Source organism: Struthio camelus, chromosome 3 (genome assembly GCF_040807025.1).
Source record: "Struthio camelus isolate bStrCam1 chromosome 3, bStrCam1.hap1, whole genome shotgun sequence".
NCBI classification, from domain to species: domain Eukaryota; kingdom Metazoa; phylum Chordata; class Aves; order Struthioniformes; family Struthionidae; genus Struthio; species Struthio camelus.
Genome location: NC_090944.1, coordinates 145,928,162 through 145,949,592, shown reverse-complemented (window position 1 = coordinate 145,949,592; position 21,431 = coordinate 145,928,162). Strand labels below are relative to the sequence as shown.

Here is a 21,431-nt window from a genome sequence, read left to right as displayed (position 1 = left end):
CAAGCATCTAATCTCTAGCAGCTTTTCTCCCTCTGCCTCCCCTTTTTCTTAAGCAATAAAGGAACGTAGGGACATCTCAGCACGGCAAATAATAGTACTGCTGTCAGTTTTACTCACCCTAAAGTTCTAAATGCTGACTGGTCCAAATGAACTGGCTTTCTGTCTCGATTAAAACCAAGCTGTGGTCTCCAAGGCCTACCATCATTGTTGGTTTTTTCCCAGTCTCCTGGCTTAAGGACTGGAGGAGGTTTCCTGAGTATGAAAAAAAGCTCCATAAATACCTATCAGAGAAAATAAACAGCCTAATGAAAGACAAATGAATTATCTGAAAACTGACAACTCATACTTACTTTGCACCAGGTAACACTGTAGCCTTGAAAACAAAGTCTTCATCAAATTGTGGATCTTTGAAAGAGATACTAGAAGAAAACATCCGAGGATTAGGTTTACTTGATAATTAAGACAAGCACAACCAATAAGTAGTAGCTGCTCTATGAAGGAAGTGAGGCACACAACAGAAAAGACAAGACACAAGAATCCATGATTTAAACTGCAAAGTGCTTTTCTTACACATAGCTATATTGACTAGACACTCTTGGATAGTCTCCATCATTTTCCACAGGGGGACCGTTTTCCCTTGTATCAAGGGCCAGTTCAAAAACAAGTTTAATGTCTAGAAAAAGTTTCCTTTGTGTGGTGACAAATCCCCAAGTCAAAGCACTGATTGACTTGCTGTTCAAATTAAGTTCAAAGGATACCACAGCATAGACAGGAAGGATATCAGTTTGCTATGCAGTCTAGAGAAACACGTATAAAACTTAAGAGTGGAAATTTCCTGGGAGAAGGTTAAGCACGAAGTTATACTCTTATAATTTAATACATTAAAAAAAAAAACAAAGAAAAAAAAAAAAAGAAAAAGCAGCCGGAAAAGGTGGCATCCTCTTCCTTTGACTCTGCTCACGAAACAAAGGGAAAAGTTCAGTAAGGACCATTATTTATTCCTACGCCTGCATATTCTCCCCTCTAGATAAAGAGGGGAGAGTATAGAAAGGCTAAACTTCCTTGAGGGAAAAATGAAAGGGTTAAGGAGAACAAGTCATTAGCTGAAAGGAAGCTTTGCAGCTGCATGTAGTTCCAGTGGAGGGACATGCACCTATTTTCAGGGACGTCACACAGACTCTGCATTCTGAGCTGTCCAAGGGAGCTGTCCTAGCCCAGTACAACAGTCACCAGAACTACTATTAGAGCAACAAGTGGCTGAAAGCTTCATTTTTGCTGGTACAGCTCATCATATGGCTTCGCTTTAGGCAAATTCATCCACACACCTAGGAACTCCAACCTCCTGGTTTAAGTATCCATGTCTCAGATAGGTCCCACCACAGACATCTTTGAAGCATCAGTACCAACCTTCTTCTGTTCTCGCACTATCTACCATTTGATACAGAAGAATACTTGGGATGCCAAGAAAGATAAAAGCAAACTACTCATCAGAATGCTCTTCTAGCTGAAATACATCCACTTTTCAGCACAGAAAATGAATTAGACTGGAAGGAAGAGAATAATGTGATTTTGGCTAAATTTTCCAGGAAATCAAAAACTGAAGAGCAGAACCGTGATTGCTCCTACTATCTCAGGAGACAGGAAGAAAAGTCTTTGCAGTAGAGAAATGGATGAAAACAATCCAAACCTCCTGACAACAGTGGATGGAAAAAACACAGCTACCTTTAACTTGCCGCTCAAAGTAATTAAATCTCCATTTCAGAACCTCCTTTCAACAATATCCAGACAAGCCACAACTTAGCATTTCTTACTGTCTATAAACAGTTGTACTAGCTGAATCAAGTTATGCCTCCTTGGAGAAAAAGAGTATGCAGATACATCACAAGTGATATTCAGTGCCTCAAGTATCTTATGCAGCTCAAGAAATGAAAAGTAATAGGGATAAGCATTAGATGTCCATTATACCGTGCCAAATTGAGAACGATACACAACACACAAGACCTACAGAAATTTGCGGTCAAGTGCATGACTAATTCAATTCTTCTGTTACTGTAAGATTTATCCTTGGAAACTCTTCATTGTTCTTTATTCATTATGAAATTTCCTATTACTCTCCCAAATACCACATTTAGGCTAAGTCAGTATTACTCCTATACATGCTGCAATAAAAAGGAAGACAACAGAAAAAGAAATGTCATTGCTACTGCTGAAGCTTTGATTAGGTACTTCTTCCTCTTTGAAGTCACCTTTCCCACATAAAAGTCACATAGCCTAATAGATTAAATCAGATTCTTAAAGGGACCACCAGGTACCACCAGTCCCCTGCGCTAGAACAAGCGAAAACACCTGACATTCAAAGGCCTGAAATATATTAGTAGGTGGATTCATCATGAGACCACCAACGTGCAGATGGAAAATAGTCTCACTTGATTAGGAGAAATCCTCTGTTAAGCAACAGTTTTAAGACAGGGAACAGAGCAATGATTAAAATAAAAAGAGTAGTGGCCAAGGAGAGATCCCCTTTTATTACTAAACCTACAGAGAGAGAGTTGACTTGCAGAACGCAGAGAAGTAGGTCCACAAAGTATCTTGTCCTCTAGTATGAGGAACCTTTTCTGGCTCACGAGGAAGCTCTTTGGTTGCAGCGTCTTTGCCAGGTAACACTTCCAGGGCAGGGAATCTGCCCCATCAGGTAGAGAACAAGGAAACAATTCCTCATCGCTGGGTCTTGTTAAACACATGAAGCTCATGTTCCCAGATATCCTCTGGGAAATGCAAGGAAGAGGGATGGATAAAGATCCAAGGAGTAAAAATCAAGGCCCAGAGAGCTTTTAATCAATAGCCAAATCTGTCTCAGGGGCTTGGTCTCATAGAAGTTTAGTTGTATTTTTAATTTAAAGGGCTTGATGCAGAATACTAAATTCTATAGGTATTGCTCTTGGCTTGCCAAAGGCCCAGCAGTAACAACAGCGAACGAGTGGAAAAGAAACAGTGGGAAAGATGCATTTTTGCTGAAGGCATAAAACATATTGGGTTTGACGCACTGAGAAACAACCATTTCAGACATCCCTCCTATAGGACACACAACTACATACTCTGCTTAACCACCTGACACACAACACAATGTTTTGGCTTTAATCTTCACAGAGAAGCAGCAACTTATAAGACAAAAGCTTGAATTTTCATAATAGCTGGATTCTGCAGCTAATTCAGTACCTCAAAACACCAGATTAAATGGGATTTTGATTGGTATATTTTGCCATTGCATTTCCAAGCCAGAGTCTGCTTACCTGATTGCAGAATTTTGTGTAAGATCACGTAACATCGGCACGGGAGACTCCACTGTCCTAGTAAAGAGGAAAAATTCTGTCAAAATGTAATATATTTCTCATCATTGGCTCCATTTTCTCTGTTGTTATCACTCATATTTCTCTGTCAACTAAGCCTATGACAAAGATAAATTAAAGGGGTTTGAAAATTAACTTGTCTTCTCCCTAAATCAAATAGCTCTAGAAGCAGTGGAATTACTGAATCCTTATTCCTTACTGATTTTACTCCTGCATGTGATTTTCCATGTGGATTCTGCAGTATCTAACAGAGGATATAACACACTTCCCATTACCTAGCGACCTGTTTACAAAACCCACAGCTATTTTCTATCTCAGAAACCTCTCCGTATTGCTAAGATGTGATTAAAACAGTAAGCAGGTTCCAAGAGGGCAGAAGATGACCAGAGACAGACACACAGACAGCTTGGACATGTACAGACCTGCTTCGTTAGGGGGAACAAAAAGAGGCTTTAAAGGAAAAAACATTTAGCAGAGGAATTTATATGGTGCTTAAGAGCTTCCTTTCTGAATGAGGCTTAACAGGCTGATGTGCAGTTGCTTCTTGTCCCTTTTTCCTCTCTCCTCTCCAAGAAACTATACCCCCTTCGTTTCAAGCAGACAAACAACATGCTAGAGAAGGTTGCCCTTATCAGTCAGAAACGACGTTCCTTGGTTCATGCTACTGCACACAGCTGACGTGTACCCATGCACAGAGATCATTAACTGCACACTTGCTTGCCAGAACGATTTGGATCAAATTCAGCCAAGTAAGACATACTTTGAAGTGGCAACATAAATGCTTGCTCATCTTCGGGGAATTCCTAGCAAACGATTCTTCTCTAGGCAAAAAACATATCCCATTTCTCACGCTCTCTTTAGGATAGGTAATTCCATCAATAATTTGCCAACAGCTCATAGCTGCAGCAACAGGCTCACTCACAGAAGCACAAGGAAAACAAAAATTCAACAAGAGTCTTGTCTATCCTCTCAGTCCCCAAAGCTTTCTATTCAAACTTTCAGAGCCTTCTTCTTCCTGTACTGCTACCCCCAAGAGCAGCTCTGACTTGCTCATATTCTTCACAAGCCATGACAAGACTACAGAAACTTATCTTAGTAAGTGTGACTTAGGATATATTGCCTAACAAAATCAGAGCGTTTGTGCATTTAACGCAAACGAGCTACTGAACACCTGTTTATGTCTCTAAGCAAAGTTAAATAAATGAATACATAACCAACACTGTGAAGACTACAGTAATTTCTCAAACTAAATGAATTATCCAGAAAGCAAAAAACATTAACTTTTTTGTACATCTGGGAAGGTACATTCCTGAATTTAGTGTTATAGCCTAAATGGAAAACAGCAAAGTATCTCTCTAATCTGCACTTTTCTTTAATGCAACTAGAATTGCCTTATACAAAGCAGATACTAAATTTTAACAGCATACACTATTGGAAGTTACATCAGAATGGATTAAATTAACATTCATACAAAAGCAGAGATCAAAACAATATGATATCACTAAAAAAAAACACTGATTACTACTACTTTTTGTACATAGTCCCTGTTTACTTACTGAAGCTTATCAAACATTACCAAATACATAAACAGCCTTTCATAGACAAAAACGATCAATTCCAAGAAACTGATTCATCAGCAATCAAATGCAATTATTAGCAATTTAAAGATTTCTGACGCTATTTTATTAAAAATCTAGCTCTGAAATAGGCAGACAATAGGAACAAAGTCTTTTTTTTTTTTCTTTTCTTTTCTTCCTTTAAACTTATAGTGATAATAGCACACACACCACCTACTTTGAATCCTAGTGGAAAACTTGCTTAGTCTCAGAACTAAATGCACTGCCTTGTCAGGAGTTCTAGGTTCCTCATTGTGGGCACAAAGAGATCTTTGTCCAGATGTGGACATAACCAAAGGAAGTATCCTTCAACATCAAAGAACCCATACTGAAAGCCATACTCACTGATCTGGAAGAACTGCATTATCATTCAGCGTAAGTTTTCCCTGGATTCCATGGCACAGTTCTGGTGGAATATCCACTGGCTACGGAAAAAATAACGTCTCAGCTTAAGTGCATTACCAGACCACCGCTCTCACCAGCTACACAATCTCTTAAGAACAAACATAACCTACCTCGTCATTTTTGGACTTGTATTGCTCCACAATAAAATCACAAAGTGGATGATGCTTCCCAACAAAGAGAACATCACCGCCAAGGCTATTTCTTCTATCTAGAAGAGATGAAGAGAATAGGATGAGAGTTCTGAACAAAGAAGAATGAAGGAATACAGCGGATCAGCACTATTTTGTTGAGTACTCCCCCAATTCCCCTCCAGAGGAAAGTTTTGGTTTGATTTAGGAGAAACTGCAGTGCGCGCCTCTTGGGGGCTGACTTGCTCTTGCTATGAAGTGGCGTGTTTCTGGCAGAAGGAGAGTCTCTTTGGGGAGATATTACCATTGTTTATTCAAATACATTTATTTTTTGTACCCTATGAACATGAAGAAAATGAAAAAAAGATATTTTCATTCTGTTCTATATGCTTACAGAAGAGGTTTTGTAAAGCTTCAAAATAAGATTAGCCTGTCTACCTAGCAGTTGGGATGCACCGAGTATGAAGTAGCAGAGATGTGGAGGGAAAGAACAAACCAGCTTCCCAGGGTGCTTTTTCACAAGCCACTAGGACCTGGAATGTGAAGTCTAGGCTCTTCCCCTTAACATCTAGGGGATCAAAAAGCCAAGCGAACGTTTGCAAGCTGCCAGCTTTGGTGGCTGACTAACTTCAGGATTTTTTCCCCCCCAAGAGCAGCAACATCTTTCATTCTACAATACCAAGTATAACCATGGGATTATGCTTCTTCATTTCACCTGCTCAGAAATCCAGAACACATGGGTAAACATGGTAATTTTTCCTCCAAATTTGCCTAAAAGATTCAACCAGAAGTATCTAGTTCAGGAATCACAGAAAACCAAACCTGACAAATTCCAAACAACCACCTTTGGTCTTCTGTGCAAGTCAGGACTCGTAGTGAAAACACAGCTGACGTGATATAAAGCAGAAACCAGATACCTTTCCTGCAATTTTTTCTAATTCTCTGCTCCCCTTCAAAAAGGGGCGAGACTCAAGATGCATTCGAATGCTATAGTGGTAGACAGGGTACATAAGACGGGAAGACTGGCCAAGAAGATAAACAAGGTGAACAAGATAAATATGGGCTCACACAAGGACAGAGAGATGCAACCCATTCCTTCTTAAAGGAAAAACTGCTTAAAACTTGGCCAAGTCAGGATAAAATCCCTACATTTAAAAATCTCGGCAAGACCAAGCAAAAAATGATTCTTTGGGAAGAAAAAGGATATCAGAAGACAATTCCTCATTCTGACCCTGACAACTTTTTAAAATTACTCTATGTTTCCTCCTGTCTTGTGGCATTGTACCTTGTCCTACATACCTTAAACCTGCTTTCACCTCGCTCCTCTTCCTCTCACTAGGCCTACAGCCTCACTGGTCACAGCCACTGTGTTCTGTTCAATTAGATGGTCCCAGATGGAAGCTCGAGTTGCAGCAAAGCCGGACCACTATCTGCAGTTTTTGACTGGCTCCTCTTTTCCTCCCTAATCTCTTTTAAATGCTGAAGACCCAGCCAGGCTGAAAAAAAATCTCCCAAAATAGCTTCACCTACAAGAACCAATCTATTAGACTGGTATCAAGTAGAAAGTTACTTGTAAAATTGCCTATACAAGCTTAACAGAAAACTTTCTGTACCATAAGCTGGTATTCTCTGCCTGTTGGTCAGAGACTAGGCTATATGCCTATCAAGTTTTGCCGTCAACTCTTACCTCAGAAACTGAGTTTACTCTTCCGATTGCAAGATATGCAGCTAAAAAAATACTTTGGCAGTATAGACCGGTGGAAATATTTCATATGATTAAGCTGCGCTCTAGTTTTCAGGTTAAGTCTTATGCAGGCCTACTTCATTAAAATAAATATGTTAAAGTTACAAAAACAAACCCATGAAGGATCGTTCCAATTACCAGCACCATCCATTGAGAAGAGGATGCAGCTTAGCATAATCAAATCAAGCAAACATCTATTGTATCTTGTTCATCTAGGGTTTAATGCTACGTGAAACACAGTAGTAATAACAAGTCTTAGTGAATACACAATCACTATGATGCATCACAATTCTTACTTTCTTCAGGAGTGAGGTCAGGATAGACTTCTTCCAGGGCAGCTCTAAGACGTCGCTCATCAACAAACGGCAACAAAGCAACACCTAGCAAAAACAAACCATTACTTTTCACGCTCTCCTTCTAGTGAAAAGATTCAAAAGATAGCAAAAAAATCACTTAACTCATGGAATTACCATAAATAATCTTTGCTACACACAAAATTCAAAGCTAAACTTTGTATGCGGTCCTCCAAAACAATTAAAGCCTTTTTTTTTTTTGTGGGTTGAGGCGGGTAAATGAGCTTGAGCATTCTTGCTCTGTTTGGGAGAAGAGAGGAGAAGGGGAAAGGAAGAATGGTGTGAGGGTTTAGGGGGGGGAGGAAAAAAAAAAAGATTGTTTTCTGGATGATTTAAACCAGCAATAGTTTGCAAAACGGTGGGTGCAAACAGAGCATTACATCATATAAGTACCCACGGTGTCCTCAAATATTGGTATCCAAAGCTAAATTCCATGACAAAGTTCTTGAAACCAAGCTGGACCTGCAAAGGTTACACCCTTGAAATAGCCCAAACACCTCAATTTAATACAGATACTGTGGTACACTACCAAGTCAGCCTGGGTCCCGCAAGCCAAGCGACTTGCATTCGAGTGCTGAAACCTAAATGGCAGCCCCAACCCACTGCACGGGACAGGGACCTAGTCCTAAGCCCACGATAGGGCAGCCCTGAAAAGACACCAGCATGAAAAGCTCCGATAAATTCTTTTACCCAAGAAACAACCTGTGAACAAGTCACAAAAAATATAATGTTTTCAAAGGTTGTCAGCTTGCAGACTGGGTGGGGGGCAGTTCCACAGCAGCACAGGTGGAGAGGAGACATGCATCTTGGAGCTCTCATCCCTTTTCCTCCTCCTAAACCTACTTTTTCCGTCCCCACATCTCTGGGTAGACGCTCAGGAGCAGTAACCACTACCATAGCTGCTTTTAGGAACAAGGTGAGCTCAGTAAGATACTCACCATTTGCCTCATTTGCTAAAGATACTCTCCTGCTAGAACTCAGTTCTACTTTATTCAAATTAATTGATTAAGAGACAACAATGGAAGAAACCACTCTGCCTAGCTTCGGTGACAAGGAGATTTGAGCATTATCCATTAGGGATTATTCATATTAGCTATTAATTTTACTCCAACATGGAGGCTCCTCTCAATATCACAATTCTTTGCTAAGCAACCACATCTCACTTGATGACATTTGTGTGTGCTCACTCCTCATCGTATTGGATAAAAACGAAAAACATCACCTTCCCTGGTGTGCTCTAATATTTGTTTCCTTTTATTATCAGCTCCCCAAAAGCACCAATAAATTTGCTATGAAAATACTCCTAAGATAAAATATCTCGTTTATTATATGTTAAAATCTGGAGTCACTATTTTAGCTTTATTTGATTTCCCTTACCGTGACCACTGGAGCATTTCCTGACCAAGGTGACAAAAAAGGGTTTCTACTAACTGGCATTTGCAGAGTTGTGTATTTGTGTCTGTACCAGTTTTATCAGCAGGCAGATCTCGGACACTTTTGTCATTAAATTCTAAGGTACAACAGTCACAGAGACTTTGGCCTTCTACAAACATATTCCCTATCTACAACTCGGTCTTCATGAAATACTTTTGTTTCCTGAATTAAAGCTTTACTTGACTTTATTAAAACAAACCCCTACCGTCTTGGAGCTGGGGTGGAGGGTGAGGGGAACAGCCCTAAACTTTTTATTTCAATGTAATTAAAGCAGAAGCTTGTAGTCTCTCCTAACCAAGACAGTTAGGAACAAGCCACAGATAAAGTGTTAAATACATCAGAAGCTTAGCTGAATCAAAATATCATTCAGCCTATGTAAAAGAACCAGGAGCAGCAGAGCTTCTGCTATCCCCAAGCACACCAAGCGGGAAAAGCCGCACTGTTCTTCCTTACAAAGTATGGGAGAGCGATCACCACGCAGGCTGACGCCTGCTTAATCAGAGGCAGCAGCAAACCTCAGATGTGTTCAAACTCCAGCTGGAACATAACTACCTGCGAGGGGAGCAGTGCTAAGCCTACCCTGGAAGACAAACGACTTATGTTCACCTTCACAACACACAGCTGGAACGGTGACAAGTCTGGGAAAGTGTTCAAAACCCAGGCAAACGCAGAGAGGATCAGTAATAAGCTTTCAGAAACATAAGCGTGTCTTTAAAAGGAAGATCTTCAAACACTTCCTTGAAAGCACAGGTATATCAGATCCTTCTAAATCAAGACAGCCAGTACTTCCAGCTTGAAAAATATGTCTCACAACTGCCTCTTCAGCATGAGAATTCCAGATGTTAATCCAGAACAAGTAGCTTACAATGATTCATTTAACGCTAAATTGCAAAGTAAAGACTACAAAAGTAAAATCACGGAATACCAAAGTCATTTGGAAGCCACTTCAAACATTACTGCTTTAAATTGTAAACTTGATATTCAGGCAAGGCAAAAGGACTAAGATAACACGCCCCATAACATTTAAACCTATTCTCTTTGATTTTTGGAATACTATTAGGAATAAGATATTAGTGTGTTTAATTGTGGCTTTTTCAAAACATAGGCAAACTGACTATTAAAATATATCTTTCTGAACAGCATTAAAAAGTGTAAGCCTAAATCAAACCCAACACCTTTCTACTGCAGCAATGTTACCATCCTATCCCACTAAAATGTAAATTGGCAGGCAGTTTTGAAATGTTCTTTAGACAAAAATCAATATTAAAAAAAGAGAATATATGTAGCCTTTAGGACTGCTACCTGTCTGGCAAAAGTCCAGAACACACACTTCATTTTACAGCAGTATAAGATACTATTTTGCCAACTGTCCCTAACCTTCTGTTAACGTGCTGCACCAGACCTAAAAAATTACGATGGGGAAATAAATGAGCACAATACACAGGATAATCGGACGCAACCATCTTGAAGTATTTCTGACAACTCCACAGCATCTTCTCTGACCTATTAGCTGTCCTGACCTATACACTGCCTTCCCAAAAATCAGTGTTTTTTGGGGCAACTGTTCTGTTCTAGCGTTTGTCTCTGCACATATCCAATATTCACCTGTGTTAAGTGACTCTCTCCACATCTTGTTTTTCCCTCTCGTAGCAGCAGACAATTGACCTGCTCCCAAGATTTATTATGCTGACAATTTGAAAAAAAATCCTATCTTGTTTCTTCCCCCCATCCAGGTGTCCACTTCTTTTTGGATTGCCTCTGTTCAAGCTTTCACCTTTTTGTCAGGTTGAACTCTGGTATTTTTGTCCTTCAGCATCCTATCTGGGTCTTCCACACTATTACTCTTACATAGTGCCATCATAGGTCATAACAACCATCATTACACAGCTGACAGTCAATGCCTACTATACAGTAGGCAATTGTTATAGTAGGAAATTTCCTTACTGAGTGCAAGTTCCAACTGATGAACTCTTCTATCTACATATGCTAACTACTTAAGTACAGGTCATTTGGAGCTGAACTTCAGTCTTCCACATTAGACTTGTCCTTCTCTGTATAAACAGTCAGTTTGTATGTCTGTACCTCCAGGTACTCAAACATGCAACTCTCTCAAGTTACGCAGGAGCCCGCTAATCCCTAGAGTGAAGTACGGAGGAAGAATGGATCTCCTGGCACAGATCTGGGGCCCTATCTCTCTCCCTTTATGTGTAGGTTGGAGGCTGGTATTTTCACTTTGCTAGTTTTCTCTTCTCATTCTTTGGCAGTAGCACAAAAGTTCTCTCTAATTTTATTAGGAATTACCATGTCTTACAGAAAAAACACTGCCAGAAGCTTTAAGAGTCAATAATAAAGGTAGAACAAACTAGTCATTCTAAAATAGTTACACAGGCTAAGAAGAGGGGGAAGAATAAATAGTTTTTAAATATATATGAGAGATGTTACAGTTCCCTACTGGCTGAATACCAGATTTCAAATTTGACAGGTCATTAAAATAAATATTCTCTTAAGAAAGAAAAGACTGCACTGAATACTCTATTTTTTCATTCTTTGTCTGCATCCAAATAGAGAGATATCTCCAATAACATTTTTCACAAGGTAATAACGAGCCACTGATTGAATAAGATCCATTAATTACATTCCAAGAAGACAAAAGACAATGACATAGTAAGGCTGACAAAAATAGAAAAATGATTAATCTAGTTCAGGACAAATTAACAAATCTAGAGTGACTGCTGAAATTACTACTAATCATTGGCTGATCTTAAGTCAGTTACCAAATCATAATTTGTTCTTCATATAAATTTATTTTGAAAAATATAGCTGTGGCAAAGTACTTTCCCTGTACCCAAAGTAACAGAAGCAAATACAATCATAAACCTTGTTTGACATTATCTCACTACGATCATTTTCCATTTTCCTCCCATTTTCACACAGATATGACTTAGGACAGATACTATAATTCAAAAGAAGAAAGTTGAAATTTCACCTTGCCAAGCGTATTTCTTCCCGTTTAAATCAATAGCAAAGTCTTCAGGGTAGAAGTCAATTATGCTTGATTCCTGCATTTGACAAAATAATAAAAAAATATATTTAAGTCAATTATGAAATTGATTCAGAATGCTATGTAGTACTGTACATGGTTTTATTAGTCAAACTTCTTTGCATCCTTATTAATAGAGAGAGAGAGAGAGATTAAAAAAAAAAACTATCTTTTAATAAATACCATTTACACAGGTAATATGCTAGGGCACTCCTATCACTCAGTATCAAAACAAGAAGTTAAGGGGGACAGAAGAATTCAGGATGACCGAGTTAGAGTCTCTGCGCCCCAAACAAGTGTTGTAGGGTTTCTAGAAGAGAGTAGAAACTTTTTTTTTTTTTTTTTTTTTTTTACACTTAATAAAAGAGTCAGGAAAGAATTTCCCTCATCCAAACATCTGAAGTGAAAAATTCACTTCTAAAGAACTTTAAAGAATCTCTGCAATTTACCAAAAACTTCCTCCTCCTTCTCCATTATTTTTCCATCTAAAGTAAGAAGTATCTAGTCATGTACACACAATTGCAAGATGACAAAACCTGATAGAGGAATAAAACATGGATTCTTACCGGATCTGTCATGAGCTTCCTCCAAGTTGGGGGCAGAAAATTTCCACTTGCAGCTGGAAATACTCCCATAAGTTGTTCAAGAGGCTTGAACTGTTGAAAGTAAACAAGCAGATGTAGGACACCGCTAGTAAGTTGTTAGAGCATAAATAAATAAATAAAGGCACCATACCGGTTTTGAGCCCTTCTCAAAATCTGAGGGCATATCTGCAATGCCATCAAAGTCAGAAGCAAACGGAGCATAGTGAAAAGGGTAATACCAGTTCCAGGATGCACAGCCCTAGGACAGCAAAACAAGAGAAACAAATCAGACAAATTGGAAGAACGAAAGAAAAAAAAAAAAAGCCCAAATCCAAGTAGCCCAGTAACTAAAGATGACAAAACTTTGCCCAGCATCAGCCAGGAGAATGAGAAGTCCCCGTGATTAGAAAAGAAAGAGCTCTTGCCTCTAAAGGTACTCTGGACTTCAGGTTGGGACTTAACTTTTCATAGCCAGATTAGAGCGAGTGAGTTCACTGGACAGTGAATGGAGACCTCGGGCATTTCCTCGGCAGCACAGAACACAGCAGATAGACTTCTATGCCAAAGTACTCTTGCTATGGGCTAGGTTTGAGTCACTAAGGGAGACAGCCAAAAAGACAGGACCTAGCACCGTAACAACACAAAAGACCTTAGAGCAGCATCTTAACCTTAACTTCAGGGCACTGTAACATACCTTATGCTTTTTTCCTCCCCCTTGGAAAAAAAAAACCCACGCACACATGCGCACGCACCTGCCAAGCAGCAGGAAATCACAGTCTTTCCATAAGGGTAACCAATCCCTGGGGCTAAGTTGAGGAGCTTATAGCAACTGGATACATTTTCAGCTTCTGGAGAGCTGCCGGCACATCTCAGACCATGGAAATACACACAGGCAACACAGAGGAGGAGTTTCTAAGTTCTCCGTGATTGTATAAACAGAGCAGAAACGTGCAAATCAGAAAGCCATTAGAGAGGTCTCACTAGGAACAGAAGAACTCCTTTTCTGGCAGCTCACAATTTGCACTTTTGTTTTGCAAATCCAAACCCCACTACTAATTTGTGAATTGGAGGGACCAGAGAACCTGAAATGATACACTGTACAAGGTGTACAAATGTGAACAGTATTTTCTGCAGGTTGAAAAGTATTCCTTTCATAATTATTTTTCTATTCAATAAAAAGCACTACACGCACTTCGAGTAAGCTTTCACTTTTCCCCTCTTATTCTTCTACATTTAATCCTGGGAAATATAAAGTGCATTCCCTCGAAAGAGGCAAAATAATCCTCAAAAAGAAGAAGCGAAAGTCAGCTCAAACACATTGGAACACAATGCACGTTATAAAGGAAACGCGGCTCTAAAAGGTCTAAGTTAAGTTTTCCCCTCCGCAGCCCCAGCTATTTTTCTTAGCAGTACCACTTGAAACAGAAGTCTACTATTTTGACTTCCAATTCTGACTGAGTAAATGTCAATGAGGGTCCTCCAGCGATATTTCCGGTATAAAATTATAGAGGCTATAATTATCAGCTGCAGTTCTTCAGATGGTTTCAGGTTGTTATTATTATTATTATTATTTTTTTTTAAAAACAGGTGGATTTTTTTTTAAACAGATGTTCCCCTTAATGGAACATGTTCTACCTAAGCTTTTTAAACGAGTAGAAAAGCATGCAACTAATTCTTTTGCAAGTTCTACGGACCATGAGCAGCAGTTACTGAAATCAATTCCTGTTACAATAAAGAGGAAAAAAAAAAAAAGAAAAAACTCCAAAACAGAACCCACCTTATTTTGAAGCTTCCTTTAGCCCAACAACTTCCTAATCCAATTTTCATATAGGCAGAAAGTCATTTGAGGGCTGCACCATACCGGCACAACAGACTGCCTGTACTTTTTATAAAGTTTTCTTTCGAAACGTTACTAAGCCAGAAATACCTTTCGCGCAGTCACTGCTCCTTGAGGTCTTTCTGCTTCTTAATTTTCTTGAGAGCACTACTACGGTGCTGCCTGAAGTCTCAAGCTACTCTCAACCTCCCTGATTTATTTTCTGTGCAACTGTAATCATCTATCACTCACGCGTGCAGCAGTCACTTCAGCTGAAACGTCCACCAACTCAATAGGACAAGGAGTCATCTACATACATCTCTAACTAAACCGGTTTTACACCAAGCTACACTAGCAAACGTTGCAAAAGGACTTGCCTATGCTGTTTTAAAACTGGGTAGAGGCTGGTCTGCCCACTCCTGTGCGCTTAAAGGCTCAAGTCTCCCAACAGCACATATGCAAAGGCAAAACCAGCTTAAACAGTTATAAAAACAGCACCATGACATCCGCGCAAGACCATGGCACGCTGATCACAAAGCGATGAGCACGCACCCCCTCGACCCACAAACTTCCTTGAACAAAATCTTAATTTTACAATCTTCAAAGGAGTATATATTTCAGTCACCTTGTAAATATTCTCTCCAGAACATCTAACCTCAGTTTTGCCATATACTCCCTCCTCTAAACCCTGCAGCTCCTGTTGTAAGCCAGACTGCCTTTTGCAGTGCGTTTGCACCGCCGGCCGCGCTGGCGGCTGCTCCGACAGGTTTCCAGCAAGCAGACGCCTCTGCTCATTTCTGTACTTCAGAGACATCTGGGGGTGTACAGAGCTCTAGAAAACTCATCGCCATGATCAACAGGAAAGCGCTTTGCTTTCAGTGGGCCTGCATGCAGGATCATAGGAATTTGCATGTGTAAAGGTGGCCGTCTGCTGGCTGCATTTTAACTCCAGGAGACATCGCTCCTCTGTAAGAGGAGCTACCCAGGGCCGCGCAGAGCTCAGCTTAGCGCAGCTCTCCTGCGGATCAGCCAGCCAGGGCAGCTTGTCCCCTGCTTCTGCAACAGACTGGCGCGAGCCTTGAGCTCGAACGTTTTCATCCACCGTAACGCACAGGTCAGAGCCCTAACTCAGCCGAATTAATGCAGCGGCAGGGAATAGAATACGCCCCTTTTTGGTTCAAGGGGGGAAAAAAAAGAGTAAAAGTTGAAATAAACTCGCTAATTCTAACGCTGTGTAGTTTTTTGCAGGCATGTGAGATGTATGCACGGCCTGTGCTCCAGGTTAGAGAGATGTAAGCCACCTATGACCTGCAAAGGGTGCAGTTTTATCAACATGGCACTGTGTTCAAGCTACAAAGCCCTCCTGAGGCAGTTAAACTTCATCGGCTCGAGTAGAGTCCATTCCCAGGTCACACAAAATATAACTTGCTTTGCTCCCAGAGCACGAAAATAGTTATTAACTGTCACTGCAACAAACCCCAATATGTCTAACTAATCTCTTGCCAGTCTGACATCTCAATTATCAAAAGATTTACATCAGATACGGATTACTTAAATTACAATGCACTTCATAGAGCATCATTATAATCTGTGGAGGAGACTGACAACTCTGTTCCCTTCCAATTCTTACTAGCATTTCACAGGCTTTGCCCTTTGTTTGCTCATTTAGCCATGTGCAATTAATTGCACCAGCCCTTGTATGGCTATGTAATGCAAAGGAAAAAATACGCGCTGGTTCTTAATAAACTAACAAGCACTGCTACTGTGTGTGAGCAATAAAAACTGCATTCAAATCTCGAGCGTCAGACGGAATGGGCACCCACTCATATTACTTTACAGCCTCAAAAAAAAAAAAACCCACTGCTTTTCAAAAATGAGTAATGAAATATGATTATTTACAGAAAAGAGACAGGATGCAGACAAAAGAAAAGTGAAGTTTCAGAGAAGAACTTTTAAGTACCTGATAATAGTATCTGAGAACCCAGCAAAGCCCTTCAACATAGGACTGTACAACTTTTCGTCGGAATTTCTCATCGGATGCATCAACATCAAATTTATTTTTATAATAGCGTTGTTTCCAACCAGCTTCCCATAACCTGCATAAAAAATACAATTAGATGTCAATACGTTTAATTATATGCACATTTACATTCCTGAACTAAAACATAATGAAAAAGTGGACCCAACACAATAAAAGCAGCATAAAGAACACGCTCCTAGCAATCAGTCACTTGCTACTTAAATTCCAATTTCTACATCGCTTTCTACTGATCTAAACGACAGCATGAAAACTGACGCTCAGCGGCAAGAGAATAAAACCTGATGGCCAGCAGAAGAGAAAATCCAAATGAAATTCCAAAGCTGCCAGCCTGCCAAATACGTCTTCCAAATACTTTTTAGAAACAAGGTAGATTTTCAGATCCGTGCCTGCCGGTGCCAGGATTTTTCAAAGCAACGTACTGTCCCTAAGTCCACGATTTCATCCTTCTCATCAGAAATCTACTACCAAAACTGATGGTTGAACTTTGTTCTCTAACTCTTCCAACCACTAGAAAGAAAATAAGCTCTCCACTTCTTGCCTGACGAATTTCATTGAATTTACCCTTGGCAAAGCCTTCATTTTATGGGAGTCTCTTCTCCCAGTACGTTCTATCTTCCGTTCTTCACACTCTTCTCAAGCAGAACAGTGATAGCTTCTGTGCTATCTGAAGTGAGAAGTAAGCAAATAAATAATTATTGGGGGGGGGGGGGGAAGCTCATTTTCTATAGTCTACTGCTGCTCAAGCATGCTATGATTACCACCGGAATTATCCGAAAGCTCAGGAATCCAGTGCATGTTGATTCACGTTAGAGCAGTTTCCTTTCAAAAAGGGATCCTCAACCTTTCGTGCCAGAGATGGACGTTAGAGTCTAACAGAACCACCTCAGGCACCATCTATGCCTTACTTCACCCAGCTCCCCCCGATGTCTGTCCAGAGATGGGGCAGGGGAAAAACAACTACCTGCTCATCTCCGGCAGACAAGCGCATGAATATCGTGGTTCTAATGCAACACAAAGGTGAAACAAAAAGTGGAGGACGTGCTATATTATGCCACATTTCAAGAAAGAACATGCTGTGAAGATTAACAGTAAAAATACTTTAGCAGTCTGGACTGAAATGTTTAAGATATGAAACAACCTGTCATGAAAAACACTGCTCAGGTTCTTAACAAAATTTGGTCAATTCCTTAAGTCTGGAAAACAGTTACAGACAAAAAACTCCAGTTGAAAATGCCAAGCAACAACTAATAAAGGTGTAAAACAAACACTTGCCACAGGCTCCTCCAAAAGAGGAGATAGATATACAAGGGGAATACAGTTGTCTTGCCACAGGCAGCAACAGGATTCGTTTCCTACGGACTACAAAACTTTCCTTTCTCAGATATTTTATCAGCTCTCTGCACCCCGTGTTCCTGATCATTCAGTAAGTGACATGTCAATTCTAAGAGAGCAAGTGTGCCACAAGCATGAAGTTACCAACACGCGCCTAAAACTTGAAGTTGTTAGCCATACTCGGACATATTGGGGAAAATTCCAGTTCAACTCAGAAACTGCTATCTAAAAAGGTATTTTAAATAACAGAAAGATTAAGCTCTGCTTAGAGCTTACTTCAACCATGGCGTCATTCTTCAAAACTGGCCTCCCTCAAAAAACTCTGTTTTTTAAACCTATTATTCACTACATTGCATGTATTTTACACACACGTATCTCAAAGATCACGTGAATTCTGGTATTCAGATGGATAAAGAGCAGAGCAAATTACAAATCTGATTTAGAAACTGGTCAAACCAGGTAACCCTTTAGTAATGTTTTTTAAATAATTTTATTCTAAATGTTCGTATCTTGGCGTGGATTCTCGCATTCAAAAACCATAATGCAAGGTCCCAGGCCAGCAAGGACACAACCTTTTAAAATTATGTGCAGAATCAGAACACAACCTACCTGTGAGGTCAACTCAAACTTGGTTTCAGAGTTTAAGTAAAACAGCCAGGTGAGCACAGATGAGAGCTACTTGCTCCAAAGTCTTGAGGGACAGTGTCAAGAACATCTACAGCCTATGAGCATCTGACTCTAGGAGCTCCCTGGCAGCTGCACACTTATACCAGTTTCAAAAACCTTGCCAAAAGGTAACAAAAACAGTCTGCTCGCTTACTAGAACTATTTGTCTTAGTTTTAAAGTCATGCTAAACGCAAAATTTATTTCGGTAAACAACTTCTCTGCATCCAGCCCGTTTAAGCAGCTGTTTTTATTCAAGGAGAATCATTTTCAGATTACTGTTTGTTTTAAATTCCACTCTGATCCAAATATAGCTTGATACAAGTCATACATTTAAAAAAAAAAAAAAAGTCCTAGAAAATAAGTCTGTTCACCACTTCCCAACACAATGAAGTGTTTTTCACTCAAAAACAGAGCCAAGCAAGTATTCTGATCTACAGAAGAGCTTAAATGATGAATGTAGCCCACCCTTTTGGTTGACAGTACCAAACTTGTCAGAACTATAGCAACTTGTAAATCACCACGGTTCATTCATACTAGTTGCTATAACTGCTAAAGGCTTCTTTTAGAGTCTCAGCTAAAATTCAAATGGTAACCGACATAAAAATTTATCCTGACCTTAAGACAGAAATTTCTTGCTTGCTGGATTAAGAAAAAATAAAATAAAACAAAACCCACTCCACGCACTCCATTTGGATCTACATGCACTAGAAAAGATAAATATCATAGGTACAACGTTTAACACCAGAAGATCTAATGGGCTAAATATAACAAACATGTTGTGACAACACTGCGGGACAATAGAGATCAATACTTCACAATAAATAACCTTTTTGTTTTTCCATGCCTACGTCCCTTCACTCGACAGAAAACAAAAAACCACTGGCTGCCTTTATCATGACAGAAATGTAAACAGGTTACTAGACATAAAGATTCCTAAGGCCTTAACTCTTACATCTTGATTAAAACTTTCAGTAAACTCACACCCGCGGTTAATTCACGTCAATTCAATTAATTTCCATCAAATTCCTATCCCTTAATCATCGGCGGAACAGCTGTCCTAAGAAACTTAAAGAAGAACTCCTTGCCACCAAAACCAGGTCTGCTACAAGGCAAAGATCGAGGAAATAAGACCATGATAGTCAAGATAAGTAACGCTGTGCGCGCTAACATAACTGAATTCTGTGGGTTAAATAGCTTAAAAATTCAACTGTGAAACAGCCGCATTCAGCTCACATAATCAAAGCTGAACAGGGAATGTCTAGCCAATCTAGTGCCTGGTCTCAAAGGGAGTAGTGGCTTGGAGGATGTAAACCCGCACGCATACTAATCTAGATACTTAGATTTAACAGCTATAGCTTACACATCTCACTGGAATTTACTGAATATTCTAACCCTCCACATTAATTACTGGTGGATAAAAAGATCATAGAAAAGCATCTGAAGGCACTGCTGCTCTAAGCTAAATGGCATTAATTAGACTGCATCTATCTCAGCAATTTGCTAACAAAGTGCTACAAAAAATGGCTTCACCTGATATTATCCTCTGGCTCAGGTTCACTGTCACTATCTTCAGCTTTTCGCTTAATTCCTCCTGCTGGGGATGGGGTGCCATCAGAAGTGAGACTGGTATTTGGAGATGAAGTTGTCTAGGGTCATGATTATTGCACATAAATAGAGGGAGGGAAAAGAGGGTTTATTAGGCATTTTAAATTCAAGTTAAAATTAACAACTTTGTGATAAAGAAAAATTATGTACATTAGTTCTAGTTCCCCCAAAGCTCCAGGTAAATAGTACAAAATTCTAGAAACATCAAGTCAAGAAGAAAAGGAAAAGAAAAACCTGTCTTTGTATTAAGAGGCAGGCACTCAGATGTACAGACAGAATTCATTACATTTTTGAAAGAAAAAGATACAACGGACAAGATAGTACAAATTGACAAAACACGGAAATATTTACATATCCCAGAATAAGCCTTTGGAGTACAACTGTTGTCTCAAGTTCCAGAGCTTACGTTACGACTTCTTTTTACAGCGACAGCAGAAGTGTGCTGCCCATGCAGACCACTGCACAAAAGCTGCTTGAAATTCAGAACCAGGAGAAATACTCTAGGTTTTGTCACAGCTGATCTTTTAAACTGTTTTTAAGATTATGTATTTTTGTATGGACCATACAGAGACTAAAAATCAAAACCACCCTTCTTCCACTTTCACTTCTACAAAGCAGATTTAAGATAAATCTGCTCAGTATTTACTCAGGCTTAAAAAGACTGAAAATAACATCTTTATGATGAAAAGAACCCTTACTCAAGTCTGTTCACTGTTTGGATGAAAATTTACGAACAAAAAGAAAACATTTGTCATAATTCTTATCGAAAGTTAACAGTCAAGCTAACAGAGCGCTCAATTTATTTCTAATTTTCTGTCTTTTTTTTGGATACCCTTTCAAAAATTTCTTCCAAGTTTCCCTCTCCCTGTCAACAGGCAAACTTTTGGGAAGTAAAAGCATTCCCCAAACACACAGATATTCAAATCACAATTTTCCAAAATATAAATGCATATATAGATAGACAGACAGATATATATAAAACACACACACTTAAGTCACCTGGAACAGAGATTACTATCATTAAAGAGTATGACTTTTGTCTAAAAATACTGTTAAAATAAAGTATTGGAAATTAAACAGGAAACTAGAAATTGCGAGAACCAGCTGGAATACAGTAGAGAAATAAGGCTCGGGGAAAAGCATATGGAGGTGGGAATGGTGCCATATTTTGCACATGTGCTTCCTTTGACGCACTGGTTAACGGTAGCTAAATTAAATTATTCTGTACTGTTCACAGCCACCTTCTTAACCTTCTAGATAAGTTCTATGGCACTGAACAAGTCCCGAGTATGTGCACGTGGTCATTCAATCTAAACCAC

The 21,431-nt window shown here is 39.5% G+C and overlaps 1 protein-coding gene across 1 annotated transcript in view; it reads right to left on the bottom strand.

The window, feature by feature from the left end:
* Nucleotides 1–21,431, bottom strand: part of XRN2 (5'-3' exoribonuclease 2) — a 61,458-nt gene that overhangs the window by 21,834 nt on the left and 18,193 nt on the right. Inside the window, exons 16-26 of the mRNA XM_068940782.1 lie at nt 20,038–20,153; nt 16,428–16,563; nt 12,803–12,910; nt 12,634–12,723; nt 12,014–12,086; nt 7,537–7,620; nt 5,479–5,576; nt 5,309–5,388; nt 3,291–3,347; nt 351–419; nt 118–252 (exon numbers count right to left, since the gene is read on the bottom strand). Coding sequence (XP_068796883.1) covers nt 118–252; nt 351–419; nt 3,291–3,347; nt 5,309–5,388; nt 5,479–5,576; nt 7,537–7,620; nt 12,014–12,086; nt 12,634–12,723; nt 12,803–12,910; nt 16,428–16,563; nt 20,038–20,153 — 1,046 coding nt within the window. The remainder of the gene's footprint in view (nt 1–117; nt 253–350; nt 420–3,290; nt 3,348–5,308; nt 5,389–5,478; nt 5,577–7,536; nt 7,621–12,013; nt 12,087–12,633; nt 12,724–12,802; nt 12,911–16,427; nt 16,564–20,037; nt 20,154–21,431) is intronic.